We start from the raw sequence: 25,944 nt of genomic DNA on the forward strand, positions 1-25,944 counted from the left end.
TGCTAGGAAAAGGTTGAGTCACTGCTGTAAAGCAAATGGTGAAGATATAACAGGCCTAAAGAAGAACAGGGCCTTATTCAAACATCGTAGTAGTAAATGAAGAAATGGCAAATGTTATAAAAGCAACAGTTGATCAATTTAGGGAGTAGGGAACTGGGTACGGTATGTTGTAGGAAAGAATAGTAAAATATGGGTGACCATGTAGATAGAGATTGGAGATGTTCGCCAGGAAATAAGGTAGGTAATGAGAGCCAGGCCCAAACATTGAAGGCACAATGCACTCGGTTGGACACCAACAGTGGTAGTTTTAACGTGTAGTTAAAACAAAATGCTGGAAATAATCCATGGTAACATCTGGAGAAAGATTAATGGTTCAGTTAAGATTTCTAAACTGGCTGCAGCTTTGTTGCTCAGTGGTAAAAAGCTAACGGTTATTGATTTTTGCAAGTGACTGATTTCCCCCCCTCCCCTCTGTGAGGGGGAAACTAAGGAGCAACCTATTTTTCACAAAAGCGAAATACCATGCTGACAATCTGTAAAAACAAAATTGCTGGAAAAACTCAGTAGGCCTGACGGCATATGTGGAGAAGAAACTGTTAGTATTTGGAGTCAAGTATGACCTATTTTTGTTTTGCAAAGGACTCCTGTTTAGATTAAAATATTAACTCTTATTTCTGTCTCCAGACCTACTGAGGCTTTTTCCCAGCATTATCATCCACAGACTTCTACCAAGGTTACTGCTTAGACACCTCTGACTTTTCTCTCCTGAGCTGAAGCATTCAGTTACTAAGAGTACAGCTGCTTAATTGGATAACCCAACAGTGATTGGGATTGAATGAAGCCAATCCAATTCAATATAACTGAGCTATTGATGATGTATGAGCCATCAGTTCTAAATCCGCAGTCACTCTATTGATTTGTTATCTAATTGAGCATCTTCCTTTAATCGTTTTTAAGGGAAGAGTCGAGTGACCGACAAGTAGGTCTGATAACATTGGTTTTTTTTTGTGAATTAATATTCTTAAAACTAAAAGTATTTTTGCTTTTAAACTGGTTGCATGATTGCACAATTTTACAGCTTAAAGAATAAAGCTTTGGTTTAGCTGAAAATTACTTTCGACCCTTTGAAAGCTAGGCAGTTGCCATGAATGGATTAGCCTGCTGAACTACACGCTGTTTAAAGGTATGGGGCAGTGCTTTTGTGGTTTGCACAGCCTTAGGATTGTAAGAATAGCAGCCTATGGTTTTCTTTTAGACTAATTGACATACATGATATAAGCCCAGCTCCCATTTGTGCATAAAATATTCAATGAATGAAAGATGAACAAAAAAGAAACCAAGCCAATAACGCAAAATGTTTTTATTGACTTGGCATAGATGAGTTGGACTGAAGGGTCTGTTTCCATGCTGTATGACTTGTAGTAAAATGTGCCTCTTTGTGACTCTCTTCAATTGTTCGCCATTATCTGAGGAATAAAACACAGTTGTAAGTTTTGGGCAGATTATAGCAAGATCCAGTTATTTCACTGAGCAATATGCTTAGGAGTGTGGGATGGCCACAGATACTGTGACCCAGGCTTAATGCTGACTGTGTCACTGAGGTGGATTGAGAGTTTGGATATTCATCTTGTCAGTAAAACAATTTGGAAAGCAAATGCTTGCAAACTTTTACCGTTTAGTTACTGCTAATTATCAGAAACTGCTTAAAAGTGCATTATTTCAAGGAATGGAAGGTTTGTGGGGGGTGGAGGTTGGATAATCCCAAGATTTCTGATCCTGATTAAGTGATGCCAGTTGAAAGTAATTTGGGTCGTCGATGGATGAAAGTAGTATATGGCTTGGTCTTAATTTGCTTTGTGGTTGAACAGACTATTGTTGTTCATTGTCCAGGCCATTTGGGACTTGGGAAAGGTACAAGTGGTTACTGTTTTTGTGATAATATTCTCCAATAAAAGTGCTTTACACCAGAAGATAAAATAAATGACACTAAATCTGACTTATTAAAAAATTGATTTATAATTTGAAGCATCAGATAGGCGAATAGTTAACTCAAGCCTATGAGAAGAGTTAGGTCATCCAGCCCCTCAAGTTGTTCCATCAATGAAATAATAGAATAAAGTGTGGAAGCAGGCCATTTGGCCCATCGATAATCCAAAGAGCATCATGCTCACATCCATACTATCCCTGAACACTGGACAATTTGGCATAGCCGATCCACCTAACCGACTGTCGGAGAAAACTGGAGGCAACCCATGCAGACACGGGGAGAATTCCTCACATTCACTGCTTTGAGTAGAAACTTGTTGGGCTAACTGGCCTGTCTCCACACTGTAGGGATTCTACAATTCTATGGAAAACTTCCTTATACTGAGATAATGCCCCCTGGTTCTAGATCCTTGCAGCAAAGTGCTCTCAGCTTTTACCATTATGAGCCCATTAAGAATTTTATACATTTTCAATAAAAATATCTTCTCATTCTTCTAAATTCCAATGAGTACAGGCTCAATCATGCAATCTGTTATAAGAAAATCCTTCTATACAGGGTATCAGCTGAGATAGCCTTCTCTATTTTGTCTCCATTGTCAGTATATCTCCCCTTTTTAAAAAGGGGACAATTTATTTACAGTATTTCAGGTATTTACTGCCTTGTATTATTATTAAAGCTTTTGTTTTCCTCCATTTCCTTTTGAGATAAGAGCCAATATCCCACTTGCTTTCCCTATTACTTGCTGAAAACCAAGATTTATGCTTCAGCATTCTGCAGTCTTTCTCTCTATTTAAATAATATTCACTCTTCTTCCGGTTAGTACATTGTATTTTATTTTTCCACATTATGTTCTGTTTACCAAGCTTTTTTTTGGTCCATACATGTAACCTGTCTCCATCCTGATATGTCGCCCTTACTGCTCGCATTATCCTAATTTTGCATCAACTGTGAAATTTAATTATTTACACTTCAGCTGTTAATATTGATTATACAATACATGTGCTTCCTAACACTAGTGGCTGCCTTCCTCCCAAAGCAGTTACCTTGCTCTCTGCTAATTTAGCATGGGAAGGTAGGAACAGGAGTAGGCCATTCAGCCCATCGAGCTTGCTCCACATTCGTTAAGATAATGGCTGACCTGGGACCTAACTCCATATACGTGCCTTGGGTTTATTATCCCTTGATACCTTTTTGTTTAATAAAAAATGTCTATCTCAGATTTAAATTTAACAATTAAATTTGCATTGACTTAATATTTGAGGAAGATAGTTCCAAGCGTCCACTTCTTTGAATGTAGAAGTGCTTTCTAACATCTCTCCTGAATGGCCTGGCCTTACTTGGACTACTTGAATCTTCAACCAGTGAAAGTAGTTACTTTTTATCTACCCTGTCTTTCCCTATTAATAACCTGAAGCCCTTACCAGATCACTCCTTACCACACTCAGTATTGAATAGTGGGAGAAAAAGTATCAGCAGAAAGCCTAAATGCCCTTGTGTTTATATTAGATATTAAATCTGACAAATACAACAATGTTAATTGTAACATGTCTGCATCGAGAACATATGCCTAATCCTTATCTCTAACGTACCTGAGCGATCCAGTCATTGTAGGCAGAAACACGAGTGAAGACAGTGGGCTTCTTCTTGGCATTGCAACCCAAACTGGATACAAAGCTGGCAATGCCATGGATTTCCCAGGTTCCATCAGTAGCTTGGCAGTTCAGAGGTCCACCAGAATCCCCCTGTGCAGAAAGACAAACTTTCTTCATGAAAAGTCACACCTGAAGTCACGTGTCTGTTGGCTACTGGAATGCTGTGAGAAATTTAATTCTGCAAGGATCAAAAAAAGAACGTAGAATTCTCAGGAAACTTGGGTATGGCGGCCTGTCTGGAGAGAGTCAACCTTTCAAAATCTGCTATGACATCTTCTTCAGAAGTTTTGAATGAAATTCAAATTTGGTGTTGTTACAAACCATATCCCAGAGTAACTTGAGTGAAATTTTAACTTTGTAATGTTTGAGTAGGGAAATACCATTAAAATAAAACAATACTTCCTCACATATAATGTCAAACTATCTACAGCCATCCAACAATTGACCAGTGTATTCTGCTGAGGCAGGGGTGGATAAAGAGTAGGGGAGGGATAATAAAGATGTAGTGCTAAACATTGAGGCTGCTATTTCCAGCACAGGTACAATGGATTGAATGATTTGGAGGTGCTGGTATTGGACTGGGGTGGGCAAAGTTTAAAAATAACAACACCAGGTTAGAGTCCAACAGGTTTATTTGGAAGCACTAGCTTTCGGACCGCTGCTCCTTCAGGTGGTTGTGGAGCGTAAGATCATAAGACACAGAATTTATAGCAAACGTTTACAATGTGATGCAATTGAAATGATATGTTGAAAAAGACCTTGGGTAGTTTAAATCTCTCCTCTTTTAGAATGACCATGTTGGTTTCCGTTCTTTCTTATGTGAATAACATTTTCAAATAAACTTTAACAAAAGGTGCCATGTAAGCTCAGATAATGCATTGAAGGTGTGAGGCCAAAGTCTGTCTGTGTCCCAATGTTCAGACTGATTCTATTTCTTAAAGGGATTTACAGAATCTTACATGGATTGAATGGCCTCACCCAATGCTGTAGTATTGTGTTTCTGTAACAGACATCACAATTTAAGAAAGGCTATTTTGATTCCTCCCTCAATGTGTTCACAGTTTCAATGGAATAAACATTGATAGTGTATTTTTGTTTCTAATCATTGAGACTAACACATTTTAAAGTTCTCTACTCTAGCTCTTGTTTCTCTGGGTTGTAGACCTATCATACTAATTACTTCAGTGGGCCTTCCTCTTCTACAGTCCTGTTTTGAAACCCAAGCTGCTTGCTTTCTTTTTTTTTGGTTTTTCACGTTTGTTTCTATCTTGAATTGTGTTCTGTCTGAGTTTGTTTAAAGTTAAGAGTTGTCGTTTTAAAATTTTCATTTGTGTGGTTGTAAATTATTTCCCAAATTACTCACATTACATCCAGCAACAATGCCATCTCCACCAGCACAGACCATTGTCTTTCTCACAGCAAATCCCCACCAGTCTAGTTTGGAGCAAGTTGCATGATCTACAACTGGCATAAGGGCCTGCTGAAGATTGTCAGCGATAGGGCCATTTGCTGTAACGAAAATCAAATTGAGGTGGTTGAAGTTGGCTGTCTTGGTAAAAGAAAATTTCATTCGTCTCCCCTTGTTCCCCGAAGATTATCCAGTACCTTACTCAAGTTGCTGTTATTCATTCTGGAAGTGTTTAAACATAGGCTGATAGACCTCATACAGTGTAGAAAACGCCCTTTGGCCCATCAAATGGGCAGCACAGTGGTTAGTACTGCTACCTCACCGCTAGAGACCCGGGTTCAATTCCTGCCTCAGGAACTGTCGGTGTGGAGTTTGCACATTCTCCCCATGTCTGCGTGGGTTTCCTCTGGGTGCTCCGGTTTCCTCCCACAGTTCAAAAATGTGCAGGTTAGGTGAATTGGCCATGCTAAATTGCCCGTAGTGTTAGGTGAAGGGGTAAAGGTCAGGGAATGGGTCTGGGTGTTTTGCTCTTCAGAGGGTCAGTGTGGACTTGTTGGGCCAAAGGGCCTGTTTCCACACTGGAAACCTAATCTAACCAAATATACCAACCTCCTATACTAGTTCCAATTTCCAGCATTTGGCCCATAGCCTTGAATGACATGAGATTCTAAGTGGTCATCTGCATACCTTTTTAAGGTTGAAGTTACCCATGTCTATTGTCTTCCAAGGAAATACATTCCAGATTTCCACCACCCTCTGGGTGAGGGAGAAAACGTTTCTGATGAACCTCCTGCCCTTTACTTTAAAATTATGTCCACTTGTTATTGACCCTTCAAAGGAGAACAACTGTTTTCCATCTGTCATGTCCATCTCCCTCATAATCAAATACACCTCTATCAATATTCTGCCACCCCCCACCCCCCCAGCCTTATTTGCTTAAAAAAAAGTCTTGCCTCACTTTATTGCAAAAATGTTCCAACCCAATTTACTTTTTGATGAATCTCCTCTGCACCCATCTAGTGCAGTTTCGTCCTTCCTGTAGAGCAGTGACCAGAATTGCATACACTACTCCCAGCTGTGATCTAACCAGAGCTGAACTTAAATCTTCTGTCAAGTTGAGCAGCGATTTCTTGTCATTACAATCTAATGCACTAGATTGTATTCACAAGTTTGACAATCTCCTTGTAGTCATTGAGATAATCATTGATTTTTAGGCTATGTAGAGCCAGGATATATAACAGGCACATATTGAGAAAAGGCTATCACCCCCTTCTAAGATCTGGAAAAGAGATAAATGATCTAGAAATGTATGCTGGATTTTTAAAGACTATTCTGGAGAAATCAGATGTCAAAATGTACAAAGAAAACATTTTGAATGCTACTCACTGTAGAGACGCCCCCATCCTGTTACGTAGCAGGAATAGTTGTTGGGGAGTATTGTATTAGAGGCAGGAATGCATCCCAGCTCTATTGTGTTGCTCAGAGCCACAGGACTGGAAATCTTCATGAGTGCAATGTCATACCTGTTGAGGTAAGAAATAAAAGTTGCAGATCAATACAGGGTTTAGCAATAGGATACAAAGATGCCACTTGTAAGAGTATTACTTGTGTGGAAGCTTCCAATACACTTTTTGCAAAAGATTGGTCTAACCAGAGACTTTCAAGGACTTTGGTTTCCTGGAATAGCATACGGTGAAAAGTTTACTCAGTTTAATATAGGGAATGTATTGTGTAGCACTGGAATTACTGCATGAAACAAAGTTACCTAAAAGATGATATTCCAATTGCCCTTACAGTTTGTAAACTAAACTGAAGTTCTTGGTAATGATACATGCTGCTTGTGTCTGGGTGACAGCATGTGGGAATTCCCACAATAAAATGATAATATATAGAAACATTGCTTAAACTCCTAAATGATGAATGTTAAAGATGCTCTGAAATTGCTGGCAAGACTGCTTTTTCTCCACAGATGCAGTCAGACGTGTTGGATTTTTTTCCAACAATTTCTGATTTCTAGCATCCTCAGTTCTTTTTGCTTTTTTGTTTAATGATGAAAGTCCTCTTAGTTTGAAAAACCAGAAGAACTGTCGATGCTGGAAATCAGAAACAAAAACAGAAATTACTGGAAAAGCTCAGCAGGTCTGGCAGCATCTGTAGAGAGTAATTAGAATTAAATGGTTTGGGTCCAGTGACCCTTCGTCAGCGCTGTTGGTGGCTAGGAAAACAGTTTTGTTTAATGCAGAAGATGGGGAAAGGGGGTAAGAAGTAAATGATTGATAAGTGGAGATAGAGCCCAAGAGAGAGGGAATAGTTGAACAGACAAAGGAGTGGTAATGGTCAGCCTGGGAGAATGAATAGATGCTAATGGGGACTATTAGTATGTAACAATGGACTGTATGTAGTAATAGACCATGTGATAACCGGGGTGGGGGGTGTTTGGGAGGCTGGTGTAAAGTAGTGGAAGAAGTTGCCCCTAGCCCTGAAGTTGTTGGAACTCCATATCGACTCCAGAAGGCTGTAGAGTTCCCACGTAGAAATTGATGCGCTGTTCTTTCAGCTTGCCCTGAGCTGGAACACTGCAGCATGCCTGAGACGGATGTTGGCGAGGGAACATGGTGGTGAGTTGAAATCAGAGGCAACTGGAAGCTCAGGCTCTTTGCAGGCAGAGCAAAGAGTGTTCTTGAAGCAGTCACCCAGTCTACATTCGGTGCAAGCTGGATTAACCTCCTTTTCTATTTGGGAACCCTACAGTCTTCTGAACTCTATATATAAGAGTTCAACAATTTTAGGGCTTGAAATACCTTCTGTCATGTCATTATCCTAACCCTGACACACCAGGCCTTGTTATTACATGGTCCGCTATCTCACACTACTAATTTTTAGGCACTAATAGTCCCCATTAGTTGCTATTCCTTCTCCTAGCCTGACCATTGCCTACTCCTTTTATTCAACTGTTCTTCTTTCTTTGGGCTCCCTCCTTCGCCCTGTTTTCTGCATAAAAAAACATTTTTCTTACTACCATCAGTTGTAAAGAAGAGTCTCTGGACCCAAAACATTTATCTCCACAGATGGTGCTAGATATTCTCACTTTTTCCAGTAATTTCTGTTTTTGTGTGCTCTTGGTCTGGATGCCATATTGCTATTGTCCCTTGCAGGACTATACCCTCAAAGGTTGTGAGAAGATTTGTAGCCCGGGTGCTCATTGTGGTTCTGTTCGCCAAGCTGGGAATTTGTGTTGCAGACATTTCGTCCCCTGTCTAGGTGACATCCTCAGTGCTTGGGAGCCTCCTGTGAAGCGCTTCTGTGATCTTTCTTCCGGCATTTGTAGTGGTTTGAATCTGCCGCTTCCGGTTGTCAGTTCCAGCTGTCCGTTGCAGTGGTCAGTATATTGAGTCCAGGTCGATGTGCTTATTGATTGAATCTGTGGATGAGTGCCATGCCTCTAGGAATCCCCTGGCTGTTCTCTGTTTGGCTTGTCCTATAATAGTAGTGCTGTCCCAGTCGAATTCATGTTGCTTGTCATCTGCATGTGTGGCTACTAAGGATAGCTGGTCGTGTTGTTTCGTGGCTAGTTGGTGTTCATGGATGCGGATCGTTAGCTGCCTTCCTGTTTGTCCTATGTAGTGTTTTGTGCAGTCCTTGCATGGGACTTTGTACACTACATTGGTTTTGCTCATGCTGGGTATTGGGTCCTTCGTCCTGGTGAGTTGTTGTCTGAGAGTGGCTGTTGGTTTGTGTGCTGTTATGAGTCCTAGTGGTTGCAGTAGTCTAGCTGTCAGTTCGGAAATGCTCTTGATGTATGGTAGTGTGGCTAGTCCTTTGGGTTGCAGCATGTCCTCGTTCCGTTGTCTTTCCCTTAGGCATCTGTTGATGAAATTGCGCAGATATCCATTTTTGGCGAATACATTGTATAGGTGTTCTTCTTCCTCTTGCAGTTCTGGTGTACTGCAGTGTGTTGTGGCCCTTTTGAACAGTGTCTTGATGCAACTTCTTTTGTGTGTGTTGGGGTGGTTGCTTTCGTAGTTTAGGAGTTGGTCTGTATGTGTGGCTTTCCTGTATACCTTTGTGGTGAATTCTCTGTTCGGTGTTCTCTGTACCATCACGTCTAGGAATGGGAGTTGGCTGTCCTTTTCTTCCTCTCTCGTGAATCGGATTCCTGTGAGTGCGGCATTGATGATCCGGTGTGTGTTCTCTATTCCTGAGTTTTTAATGATTACAAAGGTGTCATTTACATATCTGACCCAGAGTTTGGGTTGAATTTGCGGTAAGACTGTTTGTTCATTGTTGACTGGGACAACACTACTATTATAGGACAAGCCAAACAGAGAACAGCCAGGGAATTCCTAGAGGCATGGCACTCGTCCACAGATTCAATCAATAAGCGCATCGACTTGGACCCAATATACTGACCACTGCAGTGGACAGCTGGAACTGACAACCGGAAGCGGCAGATTCAAACCACTACAAGTGGCGGAGGAAAGATCACAGAAGCGCTTCACAGGAGGCTCCCAAGCGCTGAGGATGTCACCTAGACAGGGATGAAACGTCTGCAACACAAATTCCCAGCTCGGCGAACAGAACCACAACAAGGACTATACCCTGACATAACCCAGTACTGTACTCACCAGTCGTGGTAAATAAAATTAACAAAACTAAACCACTATAATGCTTACAAATGATCTTGTGAGCAGTGGGCTCTTGTCTCTGTGACAATGTGCTTCTCCCAGTTTATGTAGAGTGGACTGAATAGAATCTCATCAATCATGAATAATTTTAGCATAATTTGATCAAACACTACAACCAGGCTGCAGTAAATGAAGCAAATGCACAACACACCTCCTCAAGATATGAGCCCTTAGGAAAAAAGGATTTGTTTCAACTGAGGTTGAACTCCCAGCACCTTGAAAGTCAACTCTGTCCCATTAAACACAGGCAGCAAGCTGTCTTAACACAGAAATCCATCATTATCTTCAAGAGTCTGCAACTTAAGCAACTGGCCCCTGTGTACACACCCTCTAGGGGTTATTGGCTGCATGCAATGAAATACGCACCCTCTTCCTATACTTGCTTTAATTCGAAGCATTTAAATCTAGGTTGGCATTACAAAGGTTAAACTGTGATCCGATACCACCAAAGTTTAACCAAATGCAGCTTTGTGATTGCTTACCTGGCTAAGACCATCCCACAAGCTAGGGCTGTGGTCCACATGGTTGGATCCAATTGAAAGGACCACTAGGGCCCAGTGATAAATTAACCCCACTGCTAGAGAATGGACTGAATGGTTTTCAATTGGATAGGAGTGGTCCTACCTAGCTCACGTATAGAATTGTTGAAAGTACAACTATCTATGGCACGTTTAAATGATTTAAGCAATATTTAATCAAATCATAACCAGATTCACATGCAACCTTTGGTGAATCGATGCTATCTAATTTTTAATAAAACCCAGCCCAGGATTGGTGGACCCAAGGCCTTGACACTCTTGAGACTATGAGACAGACCCTTTTAAATTGGTTTGAATGAGCCTCAGTATAAGTTCTAAATTGTAACTGATCTCGTACAATCAATTAATACTGCTGTGAAGAATCTATTAGATTATGAGGTGGTCCTAGAGATTTGGAAGAATGGTGTGGAACTAGAATATAATGTTCACTGTGACTCCCCTGAAGTTGGGGTTTCATAGTTTTGGTTCGCAAAGTACAGTAAATTGGTACATACCCAAGAGCAACAAGAATTGGATTCCATTTCTCATGGACAAATATGTTCTCTGGAGCAATTTCAACTGCCATTGATCCAAGTTCTGAAGCCTTGAGATTATGCTTGCCAAGTACCACCCGATAGGTCCTGCTCTTGCTGAAAGAGAAAAATCGGAAATTTCAATCTTTTGAACCGGCATTTCCCCAGTCATTAGAGACATTGGATACAGCCATTGGCCTGTAATGGAGGACCCACCAATATCAAAATTGTAGGAGAGAAGACCAGATCAGGCATGCAGTAGAGTTGTCTGCCATTCTGTTTATGATTTAAAGGTTTTTAGATTGAAGGGGAAACTGTAGAGTTTTGAAGTTGTGGGAGAGAAAGATGTGGAGGTGCCGGTGGACTGGGGTGAATGAAGTTTACAACCACACAGCACCATGTTATAGTCCAACAGGTTTATTTGGAAGTGCAAGATCTCATAACATTGCTTCTTCGTCAGGTAGCTAGTCAGAAGGACTGAAAGCGCTCAAAGTTTGTACTTCCAAATAAACCTGTTGCACTATAACCTGATTTTGAGGGAGAGAATGAGTTAGTGTAGAAGATGGAATTACATAGCAGAGAAAAATACCATTTAGCTGGATCTTTAAGATAACAAATTGCCCAACTCCCTGACTGTTGTTCGCTCCCCATAGCCCTGTCCAGGCCCCTTTTAGATGGTTATTATTGCCTCCTTCTCTGTCCTCCTGATCCATAAGAATATTACCTCCTCTTCCTCATACCATCATCTGAGAGCAATAAGACATAGGAAATGAGTAGGCCATTCAGCCCATTATGTCTACCCTACTATTCAATCAGATCGTGTTTGATCCACTTGCCTGCCTTTTCCCCATAATCTGTAATTCTCCAATTGATTTTTTTTTTTTAAATGCTTATCTCAGCCTTGAATACAGTTAATGATCTCGACAGTCCTCTTCAAAACAAATTGCACAGATTCACTACCCTCTGATAGATTTTTTTAAAAATCTCTCACCTCTGAGTGAGTTAACTGGGTGACCCTTATTCTAATTTTATGTTCTCTGGTCCAAGACTCCCACAAGGGAAACAACCTCTCTTCATCTATCCTGTCAAGTCTCTAAAAATCCTACATCTTTCAATAAGGTCTCCTCTCATTCTTCTAAACTCCAAAGAGTTGAGGCCCAACCCACCCAACCAGTGAATTCCTCTTCATATCATCCTAACACTCCCTCCATCCAGAACCCTCCCTCCTGCACCATCCCTGTAGCCATGTGTTCAGCTCCTCTCTCCCTATTTCTCCTTGTATTATCCTAACTACTTGCCTCCCATCTATTTTTCCTGTCATCTGGTAACTTTGCTCTTGCACATTTATTTCCCTCATCCAAGTTATTAATGTGTATTGTAAATGATTGTGGCCTCAGCACTGATCTCTTTAGTATTCCACTAATTACAGGTTGCCATCCTGAAAATGTTCCCTTTATCCAAACTCTCTGTCTTCTATCAGTTAGCCAATCCTCTATCTGTGCTAATATATTACCCACAAGACCATAGACTTTTACTAAATAGTCCGGGTCTCCCTGCTATAGAAAAGATTTTTGAGCTATACGAGGAGAGGCTGAATAGGCTGGGGCTATTTTCCCTGGTGCATCAGAAGTTGAGAGGTGACTGTATAGAGGTTTATAAAATCATGAAGGGCATGATTTTTTTTCCCTGGGGAAGGGGAGTCCAAAGCAAGATGGCAGAGGTTTAGGGTAAAAGGAGAAAGATTTAAAAGGGACCTAAGGAGCAACTTTTTTATGTAGAGAATGGTGTGTGTATGGAATGAGCTGCCGGAGGAAGTGGTGGAGGCTGGTACATTTACAATATTTAAAAGGCATCTGGATAGGTATATGAAAAGGAAGGGGTTAGAGGGATATGGGCCAAATGCTGGTACATGGGACTAGATTTATTTAGAATATTTGGTTGGCATGGACGAATTGGACCAAAGAGTCTGTTTCCATGCTGTACATTTCTGTGACTCATTAAGTACAATGACAGAGATAAAAGGTGACTTTCTAGATAATGTATGTAGGATGTTTGAATTATGTCATAGGAGGAAGAACAAAAGGAAGGTTGGAAGAGTGCTCAACAACAGCAGTGTGGAAGAAGCATCATAGCAAGTAAAGATGCAACTTCGAGCTGCAAGGGGGATCAGCTGCTAGATGAGAAGTGAGGTAGGTGTCAAGTTATAGTAGCCACTCACCTAATACAGTGGGCAGCAGTCATTACCCAGTTGCTCGCGATGAGGGACCCTCCACAAGTATGAGCCCAATCATCATTTTTTAAGTACTGGAGCGAGACCTTGATGAATTTGAAATAAAAGTAACAGAATCAAGTTGCAGGGTTTGAAATAAAATATCCACCCCACCCCTCACCACCTGCAATCTTACAAAATAAATTTGTGACTTGAATGTTGAGTCATCCAGTTACTCATGAATCCTGGGAGTTTTCAAGGCCACAAAAAAATGATAGCTTGCCCTCTCATCCAATCTTCAACATGAGTTTCTAGGTTCAGATGAATTCAGATTACTGCTAGTGTTCACCACTACTGAAGTAGTTGGAAATATTGATAATATTTTAATAGTCACTCATGGGTGTTGTTGGTTGGCTAGTATTTATTACCCATCCCTAGAGAAGGTGGTGGTGAGCTGTCTTCTTGAACCGCTGCAGACCACATGCTGTACATTGACCCTTAGGGAGGGAGTTCCAGGATTTTGATCCAGCGACAGTGAAGAAACAGCAATATATTTCCAAGTCAGGATAGTGAGTGGCTTGGAAGTGACCTCGCAGGGGTGACTTTTTTCATGGATCCGCCACTCTTATTCTTCTAGATGGAAGTGGTCGTGAGTTTGGAAAGAGCTGTCTAAGGATCTTTGGTGAATTTCTGCAGTGCATCTTGTAGGTAGTACACTTCGTTGCTACTGAGTGACAGTGGTGGATGCTTGTGGATGTGGTGCCAATCAAGTGGGCTGCTGTGTCCTGGATGTTGGAGCTGCACCAGTTCAAGAAAGTGGGGAGTGTACCATCACTTTCATCAATGGAACATCCTCCTCATTTTGTTTCAGAATAAAACTGTACCCTACCATGTACATTTCTCAATGTTTTTAATGACCATCTTTATGGAGAAAAATGAATGCATTAGGATGCTGTTAAAAGTTAATGAACTCATTAATGAATTTGCAGACAATTGCTGTGCACTGCCTTAGAGAAATTGAACCAAGGAGATGTGCTAGAAATGGATGAGATATCTTCTCAGTCTCCTTCACCAATACCATTACCGACATTATGAAGTCTCTGACGACCAGCAGCTTAACTGGGTCAGGATCAACACAAGCAGGAGCTATGCAACAAGTGGAGCATTTCTGAAATACTCACGCGCTACCCTCCTTCTACAAAGCTCGAGTCAGGACTGTGATGGACAGCTGCAGACACAAACACTCAAGAGGTTTGGTACCATTTAGCGCAAGGCAGGTCACTCAATTTGTAAACATTGGGCTCAATATCCTCATCCATGTATGCTTACACCCATATGAATTAGGGGTGGAAAAGCTGTGGTCCCAGAGCCTTCTCTGCCATTCTGTAAGATCAGGACTGATGTGTGTGTGTGTGTATGTTTTGAATTCCATGTTCTCACTTATCCACAATAACTTTAGATTTCTTCGCTGAGCAATAACCTACTTCTGTCTTATAACAATTCAGTGACCCTGCCTCCACTGTTCTCTGAAACAAAGTTCCAAAGTTGCACAAGTCTGAAAGAAAAGAAAATCTTCCAATCTCTATCTTAAAAGGGTTGGCTTTTAATTTTTAACTCACAAGAGGAAATATCTCTTCCATGCCTACCTTGCCAGTGCTTCATAGCATTACATATTTCAATCAAGTCACCCCTCACGCTTCTAATTGCCATTAGAAACTAGCCCAATCTGTCCAACCATTTGTCATAAAACAATGCACTAATTCTAGGTACCAATCGAGAAAACCTCCTCTGAATTGCCTCCAATGCATTTACATCCTTCGCTAAATAAGGAGACCAAAACTGCACACAGAATATGGTTTCACCAATGACTGATGCATAGCATTCTGATATTAATGTCCAATTTCTCTTGTCATGAAGAATAGCATATAGCCTTCCTAATTACTTGGTGGATCTGGATGCTACTTTCTTTTTTGTGACAAGGGCGCTTAGATTCCTGTCTACCTCAAGAGTTCTGCGGTTTCTTTCCATTTCAGTAATGCAGTGTTTTTTTTTCTATTCTTCTTGACAATTGAATAATTTCGCACGTTCCAACATTACGTGCCATCTGCCAGATTTTTACCCACTCCCATTCACTCAACCTATTTCTGTATCTTCATTATGTCTTCACTAACATATTTTTCTACCTGTCCTTTTGCCAGCTATTAATTTAGCTACCGTGCCTTTGCTCCCCACATCTAAGTTTTTGATATACAGTAAATTGTAAAGAGCTGAGGCCCCAGCATAAACTCCACTCATCACACCCTGCCAACGTGATCAGGTCGGACAAGATTTTGTGATAGTGTAGTCCTCCACCACCTTTTCAGGGCATTTGTGGTTGGGCAACCAATTGCCCTGAGCAGCATCACTCCCATCCTGAGAACAAATAACCCTCACAAAAGGGAATCTTATCCTTCTAAGAGGATGAGTAACCCTTTGGAGCACTAAGTTTAAAAGTCACACAACACCAGGTTATCGTCCAACAGGTTTAATTGGAAGCACTAGCTATCGAAGCACTGCTCATGATTTTGGAGCACTGTTCTTCTGATACAAGCATTGGCATGTAGCGACCAGGAGATGGCAGTGTTTCTCAAGTATAGAATGTCTGCATTTATTTCAAAGTACTACCTGCAACAATTTGTACGTACATGGAGGTTTTAACAAACTAAAACACGCCAAGGGTCGTCAAAGGTTTGCAGTCAAACAAAGTCTCATATTATGCCACACAGTCATTTGGTTGTCTTTGATAGCATTTCTGAATATAAATTATAGAATCGTACAGTACCAAAAAAACCACTTGGTCCATTAAGTTTGTACCACCAGAAAATATACTGTTACCTATGCTAGTCCCACTTTCCTGCGCTATGTCCATCGCCTTCAAAGTCACAACATTGCAAGTGCTCATTTAAGTATTTTTTAAAGGTTGTGAGGTTTCCTGCCTTAACTACCCTCCAGGTTGTGCATTCCCACACTCTCTGGGTGAACGTTTCCCTCAAATCCCCTCAAAACCTCCTACCTTTCACTCTTAAAAGTGTGCAACCTTCATTCTTAATTCTTCGACAATAGGCTAGCAGCTGCTTTCTGTTTGCCTTCTAGTCTAAAGAATTGAAAGAAGGGTACAAAAAAGATTTAAAATAACGAAACAGAGCTGAGGGTTGCCTACTGAGGTCGGGTGAAGGGGAAAGTCTGTGGGATTATGTCCCAGAGTGAGAGTTTGGGTCTATAATGTCCCAGAGTGAGAGTTTGGGTCGAAGCTCACTGAAATTTAGGAGAATGCGGGGAAACAGCAAGATGCAAGGCACCAAAGGGGCTTGAAAGGGTAGACAGTGAGAGTTTGTTTCCCCTGACTGGATTATAAGACACAGTCCCCTGATAAGGGAACAATTGTTTAGGGCTAAGGTGATCAGGAACATATTCGCTCAAAGTATTTGTAGAATTTATGAATTTTCTATCCTAGAGAGTTGTGGCTGCTCCATCGTTCAGGATAGGTAAGGTAGAGGTAAGACCAATTTCCCAAGAAATTGAGGGGCTGTACAAACTGGTGGAGAGCAGAGAGTTGTAGAAATCTGCCATGTATTGAAAGGGAAGCAGGCTTGAAGGGCTGAAGGGTCTATTCCAACTCCTCTTCCATTTTTCACCTTAGCAGAATGAAAGGAGAATTGGTGGAAACAGCTACTTTGAAATATTCTGCCCAGGATTGCATGAATCTGCAATGTGAGAATGTAATTTTGTACAATAGTGTAAAATAGCTGTTTAAAAGTGGAGATGGTTACTCTTGTAAAATTGTGACTGTTCCAGCATTACATATCTACTGTCCCCATGACACATACTGTCCCATTTAAAATGGTAAAATAGCCAAGTAGGACAAACCAATTGCATATCAATTCTATACCATCTACAAGATGCACAGCAGAAATTCACCAAGGCTCCTTCGACAGCGTTGTCCATGATCACTAAGGAAAAGGTCAGCAGATACATGGGAAAACCTCTATCCAGAAGTTCCCCTCTGACCCCATTGCCATCCTGACTAGAAAATACTTGTTCTTACAATGTCACAGGGTCAAAATCCTGGAGCTTTCACCCAAACAGCATTGTTTGGTCTCCCTACACGAAATGGACTGCAGCGATTCAAGAAGGCAGCTCATCACCATCTCCTCAAGGGCAGCTAGAAATGTGTAACAAATACTGGCCCAGCTTGCAACACCCACGTACCAGGAACGAATAAACAAAATTATAGCTGCTGCTGCTTCACAGCATATGTACTAGCATTTGGGATACAAACAGGGCAGTTCGATAACTCCAGATCTCATTATAACTGCATTATATAGCCACCAAGTGGGCATCATTTTATTGCTTGAACTGAAACCTTCCGTAAGAATAGTTAAGAAATGATCAAGACAGCTCTGCAAGGAATGTGGATCCTTCCAATTAAGCAGAATCTCTATGACAGAAGTAAATGTGTTTTGTTTCTAAACGAGACAAATCTTCTGACCTTCAGTTGCAAATCAGGTAGGTCACTCCCAACCTCAAAGAAGCATGAACAACAAACATTAACAACGCTGAATAAGAAACGTCAGTGGTAGAACAATAAGGTAGCTGGAACTTCTTGTTCGTGTTCGAAGGGACAGGTTACAGAGTGGAAAAACCTGAAATCCCACAAATGTGGATCGTTGTGTCTAAAAGTCAGCCAACTGGCTTGCTGAAACTGAGTTAAAAACAAAGGACAAGAAAATTTACAGCACAGAAAAAGGCCCTTCGGCCCTCCAGACCTGCGCTGGTCCAGATCCTCTATCTAAACCTGTCAGCTATTTCCTAAGGATCTGTATCCGTCTGCTCCCTGCCCATTCATGTATCTGTCTAGATACATCTTAAATGACCCTATCGTTCCCAACTCTGCTGGCAAATCATTCTGCGTAAAGAATTTTCCACACATATCTCCCCTAAACTTTTCCCCTCTCACCTTGAACTCATGGCCTCTAGTAGTTGAGTCCCCACTCTGAGAAAAAGCTTCTTGCTGTCCACCCTATCCATACCTCTCATGAGGCCTCAATCAGGTCCCCCCTCAACCTCCATCTTTCTAACCCTAATCTACTCAAACTCTTCTCATAGCTAGCACTTTCCATACCAGGCAACATCCTGGTGAACGTCCACTGCACCCTCTCCAAAGTATCCGCATTCTTCTGATAATGTGGCGACCAGAACTGTATGCAGTATTCCAAATGTGGCTGAACCAAAGTCCCATACAATTGTAACATGACCTACCAACTCTTGTACTCAATGCCCTGTCCAATGAAGGAAAGCATGCCATATGCTGCCTTAACCACTCTACTCACCTTCGTTGCTACCGTGAGGGAACAATGGACCTGAACACTCAGAACTCTCTGTACATCAATTCTCCCCAGGACTTTTCCATTTACTGTATAATTCGCTCTGGAATTGCATTTTCCAAAACGCATCACCTCGCATTTGTCCGGATTGAACTCCGTCTGCCATTTCTCTGCCCAACTCTCCAATCTATCTATATTCTGCTGCATTCTCTGACAGTCCCCTTCACTATCTGCTATTCCACCAATCTTAGTGTCATCTGCAAACGTGCTAATCAGACTGCCCATATTTTTCTCCAGATCATTTATGTATATCACAGCACGATCCCTGTGGAACACCACTGGTCACAGTTCTCCATTTTGAGAAACTCCCTTCCACTACTAGTCTCTGTGTCCTGCTGCCCAGCCAGTTCTCTATCCATCTAGCTAGTATACCCTGGACCCCATGTGACTTCACTTTCTCCATCAGCCTACCATGGGAACGTTACCAAATGTCTTACTGAAGTCCATGTATATGACATCTACAGCTCTTCAAGAAGTTGTTTGAATTCTGGATTATGGTAAAGGTTGTCTTACCTGCCATGGCCAGGCATGGGGTCGAGCATCTACACCACCCACGACCCTGGAGGTTACAGGTGAAACTGCGGGAGAACCGCATCCATAGGCTGCAAGCACAAACAGTACTCACCTTCAATTCACTTGGTATTTTCAAACCATTACACTGCTCTTTTGGTGGACCGATACAGTCAGAGAATCAGACAGAACCACAGTTGTTCAATTTATCCCCTCCACCTCCTCATTCCCTAATTGTTTCTTCTCTTGAGACTATATCTCACTTTCTTCATAGTTGCTGGGTGATAATGCTGGAATTCCCATACACTCCTACACCGCAAGAGGGCAAAAGGGCACAATCCCACCACTTTCTCATGGACAGTGGGTCATAATCGCTGGAATTCCGTGATTCTCACACCTTGTGAATAATGAAACAAAATCCCCCCCCTGTCTTGGATTGAACTCCCATCCCACTGACCAGCTGAATCAACCCCATTCCACACAGGGCCTAGAAATTACAATTCAAATCAGCAGGAGTTTTGACACTCTCCACCAGGCCTACTCCCAGCCACTACCTCCTTGGTCTGAAATCCAAGTAGATCTGATATTTCCTAATCATCAGCAATGTTATGACAAATGTCTGGAGCAGGTGGGACTTGAACACAGGCCTCCCAGTCGAAGGGCAGGGACATTACCACTGCACACAAGAGGGCCCTTCTGCTGAGGTCATTTTTTAAAAAAACTTTAACCTATTCTTCTAATCAACCTGTTCAGAGATGTCATCACACAACACAGGAGCTTGATCCCAGGCCTCCCGGTCCCAGGCTGGGAAACTACCTCTGCACCACAAGTGGGCCCTTCCAAACAGGTTTTTTTTAACCAACTTGTTCAGTGATGTTATTACACACTTTTGGAGCAGGTGGGACTTGAAACCAGGCCTCCAGCTCCAATGGTAGGAACACTGCACTGCACCACAACAGAGCCCATCTAATCAGGTTGTAATTGACCTGCGAATCAGACTTAGGCGTGATACCTCTTCTTATTGAATAACTCACTGACACACCCTGGCTGGGTTTATACAAGGCGACTGGCCACATGGGTGGGATGCTAGTTGGCTGGCAGTGCCCAGGAGACTGTTCCTCAGTACCATCAGCAGTGGGCAAAGAGGAAAGCAGTAAGACTACAGAACCCATGCTGGTTCTGTGAGGGCAAGTGATACTCACCACCACCGGCCAGGAGCAGAGCTGCAATCACAAGTGAAATCATTTCTTTGCCTCTGCTGTTTGGTCCCTACTGCGGCAATATTTATAGAGACATGCTCGATCTTCTTATCTCGCCGCTTATTGATCAAGTGTCAAACTTGGCGCTGAGAATAAAGGGCACCAACACCCATACGAGGCGAGCACTTTGTCTCTGAGGTGTGAACAGGTGCTCAGATTTTCACTGGTGTTCATTTACAATGGTGGCCTTTTAACAGTGAAGGAAATGAGATGACAGGTCATGGCCTGCTTTATCAGATAACAGCAAGGCTGAATAGATCAAAGTATGGATGAGGGAGGTCACTCAGTGCATCTAGAGGTGTTTTCGGTTTAAGCTCAGTGCCAGTGCGAGAGTCCTGACCAGTGGGTTTGTCTACAGTATACGGATCACAAATTCATTAGGGTCAGTTTTCTTTCTTGAAACTTTAATGAAACCTTCTAGGAGAAAGTGAGGACTGCAGATGCTGGAGATCAGAGCTGAAAATGTGTTGCTGGAAGAAAATGTGTTCCTGCAGAAGGGCTCATGCCCAAAACATCGATTCTCCTGCTCCTTGGATGCTGCCTGACCTGCTGCGCTTTTCCAGCAACACATTTTCAACTTTAATGAAACCCCCAACCTCAATTGTAAAATGTTGCTGTTGGCTTTACATATCATGAGTCACACGAACAACAGCTTGCAATTATATTTTGCGTCTGGTGTGGCAAGACATTCCCCAGCACAACATTAAACTGAGTACAGTATAGTAAGGGCTTAACTTCACACCAACCTATGATCCATAAGCTAAGCAGCAGTTGGTTGGAGACTGAAACAGAAGCCAAATGAATTTATTTTCTGCAACTAGCCTCACATTGAGGTGGGAGGAGTGAAGGTACCAGCTCTATTGTTAACCAGTGAAGGTGCCCCTAACCTCCTGTCGCCTACTTCTACCCTAAACTCCACCCGATTGATTTATCCGAAGACTGTTCTGACGTTGCAGCCAGTCTAACACGGACATCTGCAAACCAGTGACAGTCATATTGAAGAGAGGCCCAAGACCACAGGTCAGTCTTAGACCTTTGGTACTGGGAGCCAATTGGATCAAATAGAATGGTTTCACGGATATTAATTCTTAAACGTGGGTAGGAAGAGTTGACAGGTCGTTTGACTTTGTGCAATGGGCACTGAAATAAATGACAATCTCACCAGCAGGAGTCCTGACTGATTTCCCTTTCCTTGTCCTAAGTCAGTCATAGTTCCCCTATAAACAATCACTGGCTGAAATTGTCTTTTCAAAGCATTAGCTATGGACTGAACCAAGAACCTCATAAGGCTCAGTTTTGAAGGAGCCGGTTAAAAAATAATCTTTAGACTTCCTGAATGAAAAGTATCCTCATTGCTATGTCTAACACTTTTAGAATTAATAATAAAGGCAGTTGAGAATGTTGAAGTGTTTGCTGCATGTTCCAATGTTTGCCACCTACAGCTGACAAAGTTATTCCATTCTTCAAGGCAAGATTCTGAAAACACAGAGATATTCCCTTCAAATCTTCCCATGCCCTTGACTCTGGGAAAGGCTGCATACACACTGTGTGAATTCATGCAGGTGATTGGATGGAACTGGATGCATATAAATGATTTGAACTGAGATTTTGTGGAAGCGTGTTAAGTTTGATGACTAACGTGGATCATTTCCCATACCTCAGAGCCTCTGCTTGGTATGAGTAGACATTGATGTTGAAATCCAACTCCTATAGGGTAACTACCTATTCATCTATCTATCTACCTATCTATCTATCTATGCTCCTGTGCGACCTTCAGACAACTGAGGAGCAGAGTATTTGAAGTCCAAGACCTCAAGCCTAGCACCAAGCTCATGGTCTACAGAGCAGACTTGGCCCCTGTATAGATCATGGACCATGTACATCAGACCTAGAGAGTTATCACCAACACCACCTACACAAGGTCCGGAAATCCACCAGCAGGACAGGTGTACCAATGTACCAGTGTCCCCTCCCAGGGCAATATCCCCAATATCAAGGCCCTGGTAACACACAATCAGCTGCAATGGGCAGGTCATAGTGTCCATATGCCCAACGCAAGACTCCATAGACAAGTGCTCTACTCTGAGCTCTGCATTGGGAGGGCAGGGGGAATGCTGCAAGGACATCCTGAATGCCTCCCTAAAGAATGCAACATCCCACCTTCAAGTGGGGGTTAATTGGACAAACTGAAGAAGCATCCATGGAGGCGCCAGCCACTTCGAGTGTCACTGAGTGGAGCAATTGGTGACCGAGTAAAGGTAGTAGAACGAGTGCACAGAATCCAGAGAGTCCCCCTCACCTACCTTCCCAAACACAACCTTCCCCACCTCTGGCAGAGCCTGCGACTCTGAGTTTGGGCTAATCAGCCATCGCAAGCCATTACCCAACATCCCCCCAGAGTGAAAGCAAGTCATCCTTGACCCTGACAGACTGTCCAAGCAAAAGAAAGAGGTTGGAGGACTCCATTTTGAGTATTTACTGTTTGAAGAGTCATTGGCACTGCTTATATTATATTAAAATGTAACCACTTTATTCCATTTATAATGAGCTCCAGAAATATAATACAATAACCTTCATAAATACAATAACCTCCATATGTTGAGACTGCCCTTCTGTTATAACTCTGTCCTCCCTACTCCTGGTTAATGCGCTCTCTCTAGGGCTTCTGTTCAGAGGTTTACTCAAATCTCCATTCTAAAATCATGAGCAAAACAATCATATCCATCTTAATTGAATCCAAATGTTGTTCCCACTTAAGGCTTAATCCAAGCTTGACATAAATCACACGGTGGCTCAGTGGTTAGCACTGCTGTCTCACAGCACCAGGTATCTGGGTGCAGTCCCACCCTCAGGTGATTGTCTGTATGAAGGTTGCACATCTCCCTGTGTCTGTGTGGGTTTCCTTTGGGTGGTCTGGTTTCTTCCCACACTACAAAGATGTGCACATTAGGTGGATTGGCCATGCTAAATTGCCCATCATGTCCAGATATGTGCAAGTTAGGTGGATTATTTAAAAACCAGCCTTATACCACCCCCTTCAATTCTTGAGAAACTATTAAATGTCACACATCATTTTAAAAAAGTGTTTTTCTACTGTTCCTTCCAAAAGTGAATAACCTCACATTTGCCAACATGAATCCTAAGTAGGGCAAACCAACCATGCTGATTCTGACAAAAATGCTGCCAATTGAACTAAAATGTCATTAATAAAGTGATATGGTGGATTGAAATTATCTTTTCTTTTAAAAGAACCAACACAAGTGAAAGCCAGCAGGATTGTTCTAACCTGCATTATCAAAGGATATTCACGTTTAATTTGCAATATTAGCAAATTGCCTAACACTAACCCTAATCCTAATTCTATCTTTACTAGGCAAGACATAAATAGCTAGTGTAGTATAGAGGGTTAACTTCATTTCTGTTCTGCTTTAATTGGTCTCAGTTGAGTTGACAATACGCGTATGTCAGTTGGCCATAGCATTCATGCCAAGCTGTGTTTTCCCAGCCAATAGCTAGTGTCCCTGATAAACAGTACATGCGGGTAGAATTGAGCAGTGGGCAAAGTCAGGACTGAAAGCAAAGATCTCCAACACCTGGCATCACACAGTTGGGAGGAAACCTTATAGCCAGAAAGCATCCATATAGTCAGGTATTAACAGCTTGAATTTTACTGGTCACCGGGTGACAATAAACAAGGCAAATGAGGGACTAGTCAAATAGCTAAGCGTTGTGTTATAACAATGTTGAGTTTTCATAATTAAGCCCTTTATTAAGGTTCATTGAGTGGAGCTGCTGTGCCATTCCCCACATGAAGGGGCTGACAAGTTCAAGGAGTTGTAAGAGTTTATCGTAATAGCATAGGACATTGGAACCAGAGGCCCAATGTCCAAAAGGAGGGGTCACAGGCAGGAAAGCCAGGACCCTTAGCCCACAAGTGCCTGCTACAATTATTTAGCCCTTCTGACCTCAGCCATGTAGAATTGTAAAATGTCCTCACCTCCGTCTGGGAACACCTCCATTTTGAAGTAGCCCCCAACGTCTCTGAACAGCACCTTTGGTCCAGTGGTGCTAGCCTTCTGATAGGGCCAAGAGCACGGCTGCTATCCTTAACTGGGCAGTGATCTGATGCCAAGGAAAACAGCCAAGTGTAGGTTCGAGTCCCCCGCATGGTCCCATTGTCATGATTCCAAAGTTGATCATAAAATTGACACCAACGTTTCATATCCATGACCTATTGTCAGAAGTGGGAAAGTTCACATCCATGTAGTTTCTGCACCCAAAATCACAGGCTGTTCAAGGCTCAAATATCTTCATTTGATGGAAGATTAGTCCCATCTCTATTAAGGGTTATACATGAGTCATTCATCCTGATGCACAAACCACCCACCAGTCCTGACACCGTTTATACAACTTCGATATGAAGTGGCTCCTAGTTTGTTCTAATGTGTGATAAAATTATGGTGCGAATTTGGGCCAAGGTTGAGAAACTTTCAGGAGATTAATCCCACAGCACACTGACTTCACACCAGTTGTAAACTCTTAACTGTTTCTGAATCATTGCACTGAAAACTTTGCACAGGTTTCTTAAACCTCTTTAGTGTTAATCTACCCACACTTACAATTTATTTGAAATTAGATAAATGGATTGCACATTTAAAGTTTACGTGCAAATTTCTGGCATTAAGTATTACAACTCCAGGAACTGGTAGCACTGCATATGGTTATCAGATTGGACAGCTTTCTCTGGGTCGAAGCCTGGCTAGGAGCCAGTGATACCTCTCTGGCCAGCCTGCTGCTTGTGGCTTCTAATGATACTGGACTCAATCCAGCATATGTCTTAAAAGTGACTTGCATTTAGATAGTGCCCTTCATGACTTCAGGACATTACAAACCGCCCTCTACATCTCTTTTGAAATGTAGTCATACTGGCAATCACACAGTGGTTTATTTTTATTCAGTTGTTCAAATGTTCTCGTCCTGTATTGAAAAGTTCAGTAAGTCACGTGAGGCTGACATATGTGACTTAGAGTCATAGAGATGTACAGCACGGAAATAGACTCTTCGGTCCAACTCATCCATGACAACCAGATATCCTAAATTAATCTAGTCCCATTTGCCAGCACTTGGGCCATATCCCTTTCAACCCTTCCTATTCATATACCCATCCAGGTGCCTTTTAAATGTTGTAATTGTACCAGCCTCCACCACTTCCTCTGGCAGCTCATTCCATACACACACCAGCTTATTTTGTGTGAAAACATTGCCCCTTATGTCTCTTTTGTATCTTTCCCCTCTCACCGTAAACATATGCCCTCTAGTTCTGGACTCCCCCACCCTAGGGAAAAGACCTTGTTTATTTACCTTGATTTCATAAACCTCTATAAGGTCACCCCTCAGCCTCTGATGCTCCAGGGAACACAGCCCCAGCCTATTCAGCCTCTCCCTGTAGTTCAAACCCTCCAACCCTGGGAACACCCTTGTAAATCTTTTCTGAACCCTTTCAAGTTTCACAACATCCTTTCAATAGAAGGCAGACCAGATAGGCATACAATATTCCAAAAGTGGCCTAACCAATGTCCTGTACAGTCACAACATGACCTCCCAACTCCTATACTCAATGCACTGATCACTGAAGTTTGTTTGATGATAAACAGGGATTATGATAAAGCTGTGAAACTGCCAAAGCTGTACATTTAAAATGGATATTCTAACAGATGTCATACAATAAAAAAAGTGGAGAATGTTCAGTTTGGTTAATCT

At 42.1% G+C, this 25,944-nt stretch overlaps 1 protein-coding gene across 2 annotated transcripts; it reads right to left on the reverse strand.

The window, feature by feature from the left end:
* Positions 1-1,345: 1,345 nt before the first annotated feature.
* Positions 1,346-24,218, reverse strand: LOC122540232 (chymotrypsin-C-like). 2 transcript variants are annotated; one of them, XM_043675637.2, is made up of 8 exons: positions 24,182-24,218; positions 18,929-19,017; positions 13,002-13,099; positions 10,766-10,900; positions 6,434-6,570; positions 5,003-5,148; positions 3,577-3,729; positions 1,346-1,466 (listed from the first exon to the last, which is right to left on the reverse strand). In XM_043675637.2, the coding sequence occupies exons 1-8, from the start codon at positions 24,201-24,203 to the stop codon at positions 1,449-1,451; spliced, it is 798 nt and encodes a 265-aa protein (XP_043531572.1). In that variant the 5' UTR covers positions 24,204-24,218; the 3' UTR covers positions 1,346-1,448. The 2 variants fall into 2 exon arrangements, with proteins under 2 accessions (XP_043531572.1, XP_087836689.1); XM_087980563.1 differs by lacking the exon at positions 24,182-24,218 and adding an exon at positions 20,128-20,190.
* Between the last annotated feature and the right edge of the window lie 1,726 nt (positions 24,219-25,944).

This window comes from Chiloscyllium plagiosum, unplaced genomic scaffold, assembly GCF_037043375.1.
Source record: "Chiloscyllium plagiosum isolate Xiang-an unplaced genomic scaffold, Cpla_swu_hap1 HiC_scaffold_37, whole genome shotgun sequence".
Taxonomy (NCBI): Eukaryota; Metazoa; Chordata; class Chondrichthyes; order Orectolobiformes; family Hemiscylliidae; genus Chiloscyllium; species Chiloscyllium plagiosum.

Bases quoted from the DNA above. Each gene is read 5' to 3' on its own strand.
- LOC122540232 (XM_087980563.1), bottom strand. From the start codon at position 20,170: ATGATTTCACTTGTGATTGCAGCTCTGCTCCTGGCCGGTGGTG. The intron at 5,149-6,433 runs GTGAGTAGCATT...TTTTCGTTACAG, and splicing joins AGGATGGGGGCGTCTCTACA to CAAATGGCCCTATCGCTGAC. The intron at 3,730-5,002 runs GTGAGTAATTTG...CTTTCTGCACAG, and splicing joins GCATTGTTGCTGGATGTAAT to GGGGATTCTGGTGGACCTCT.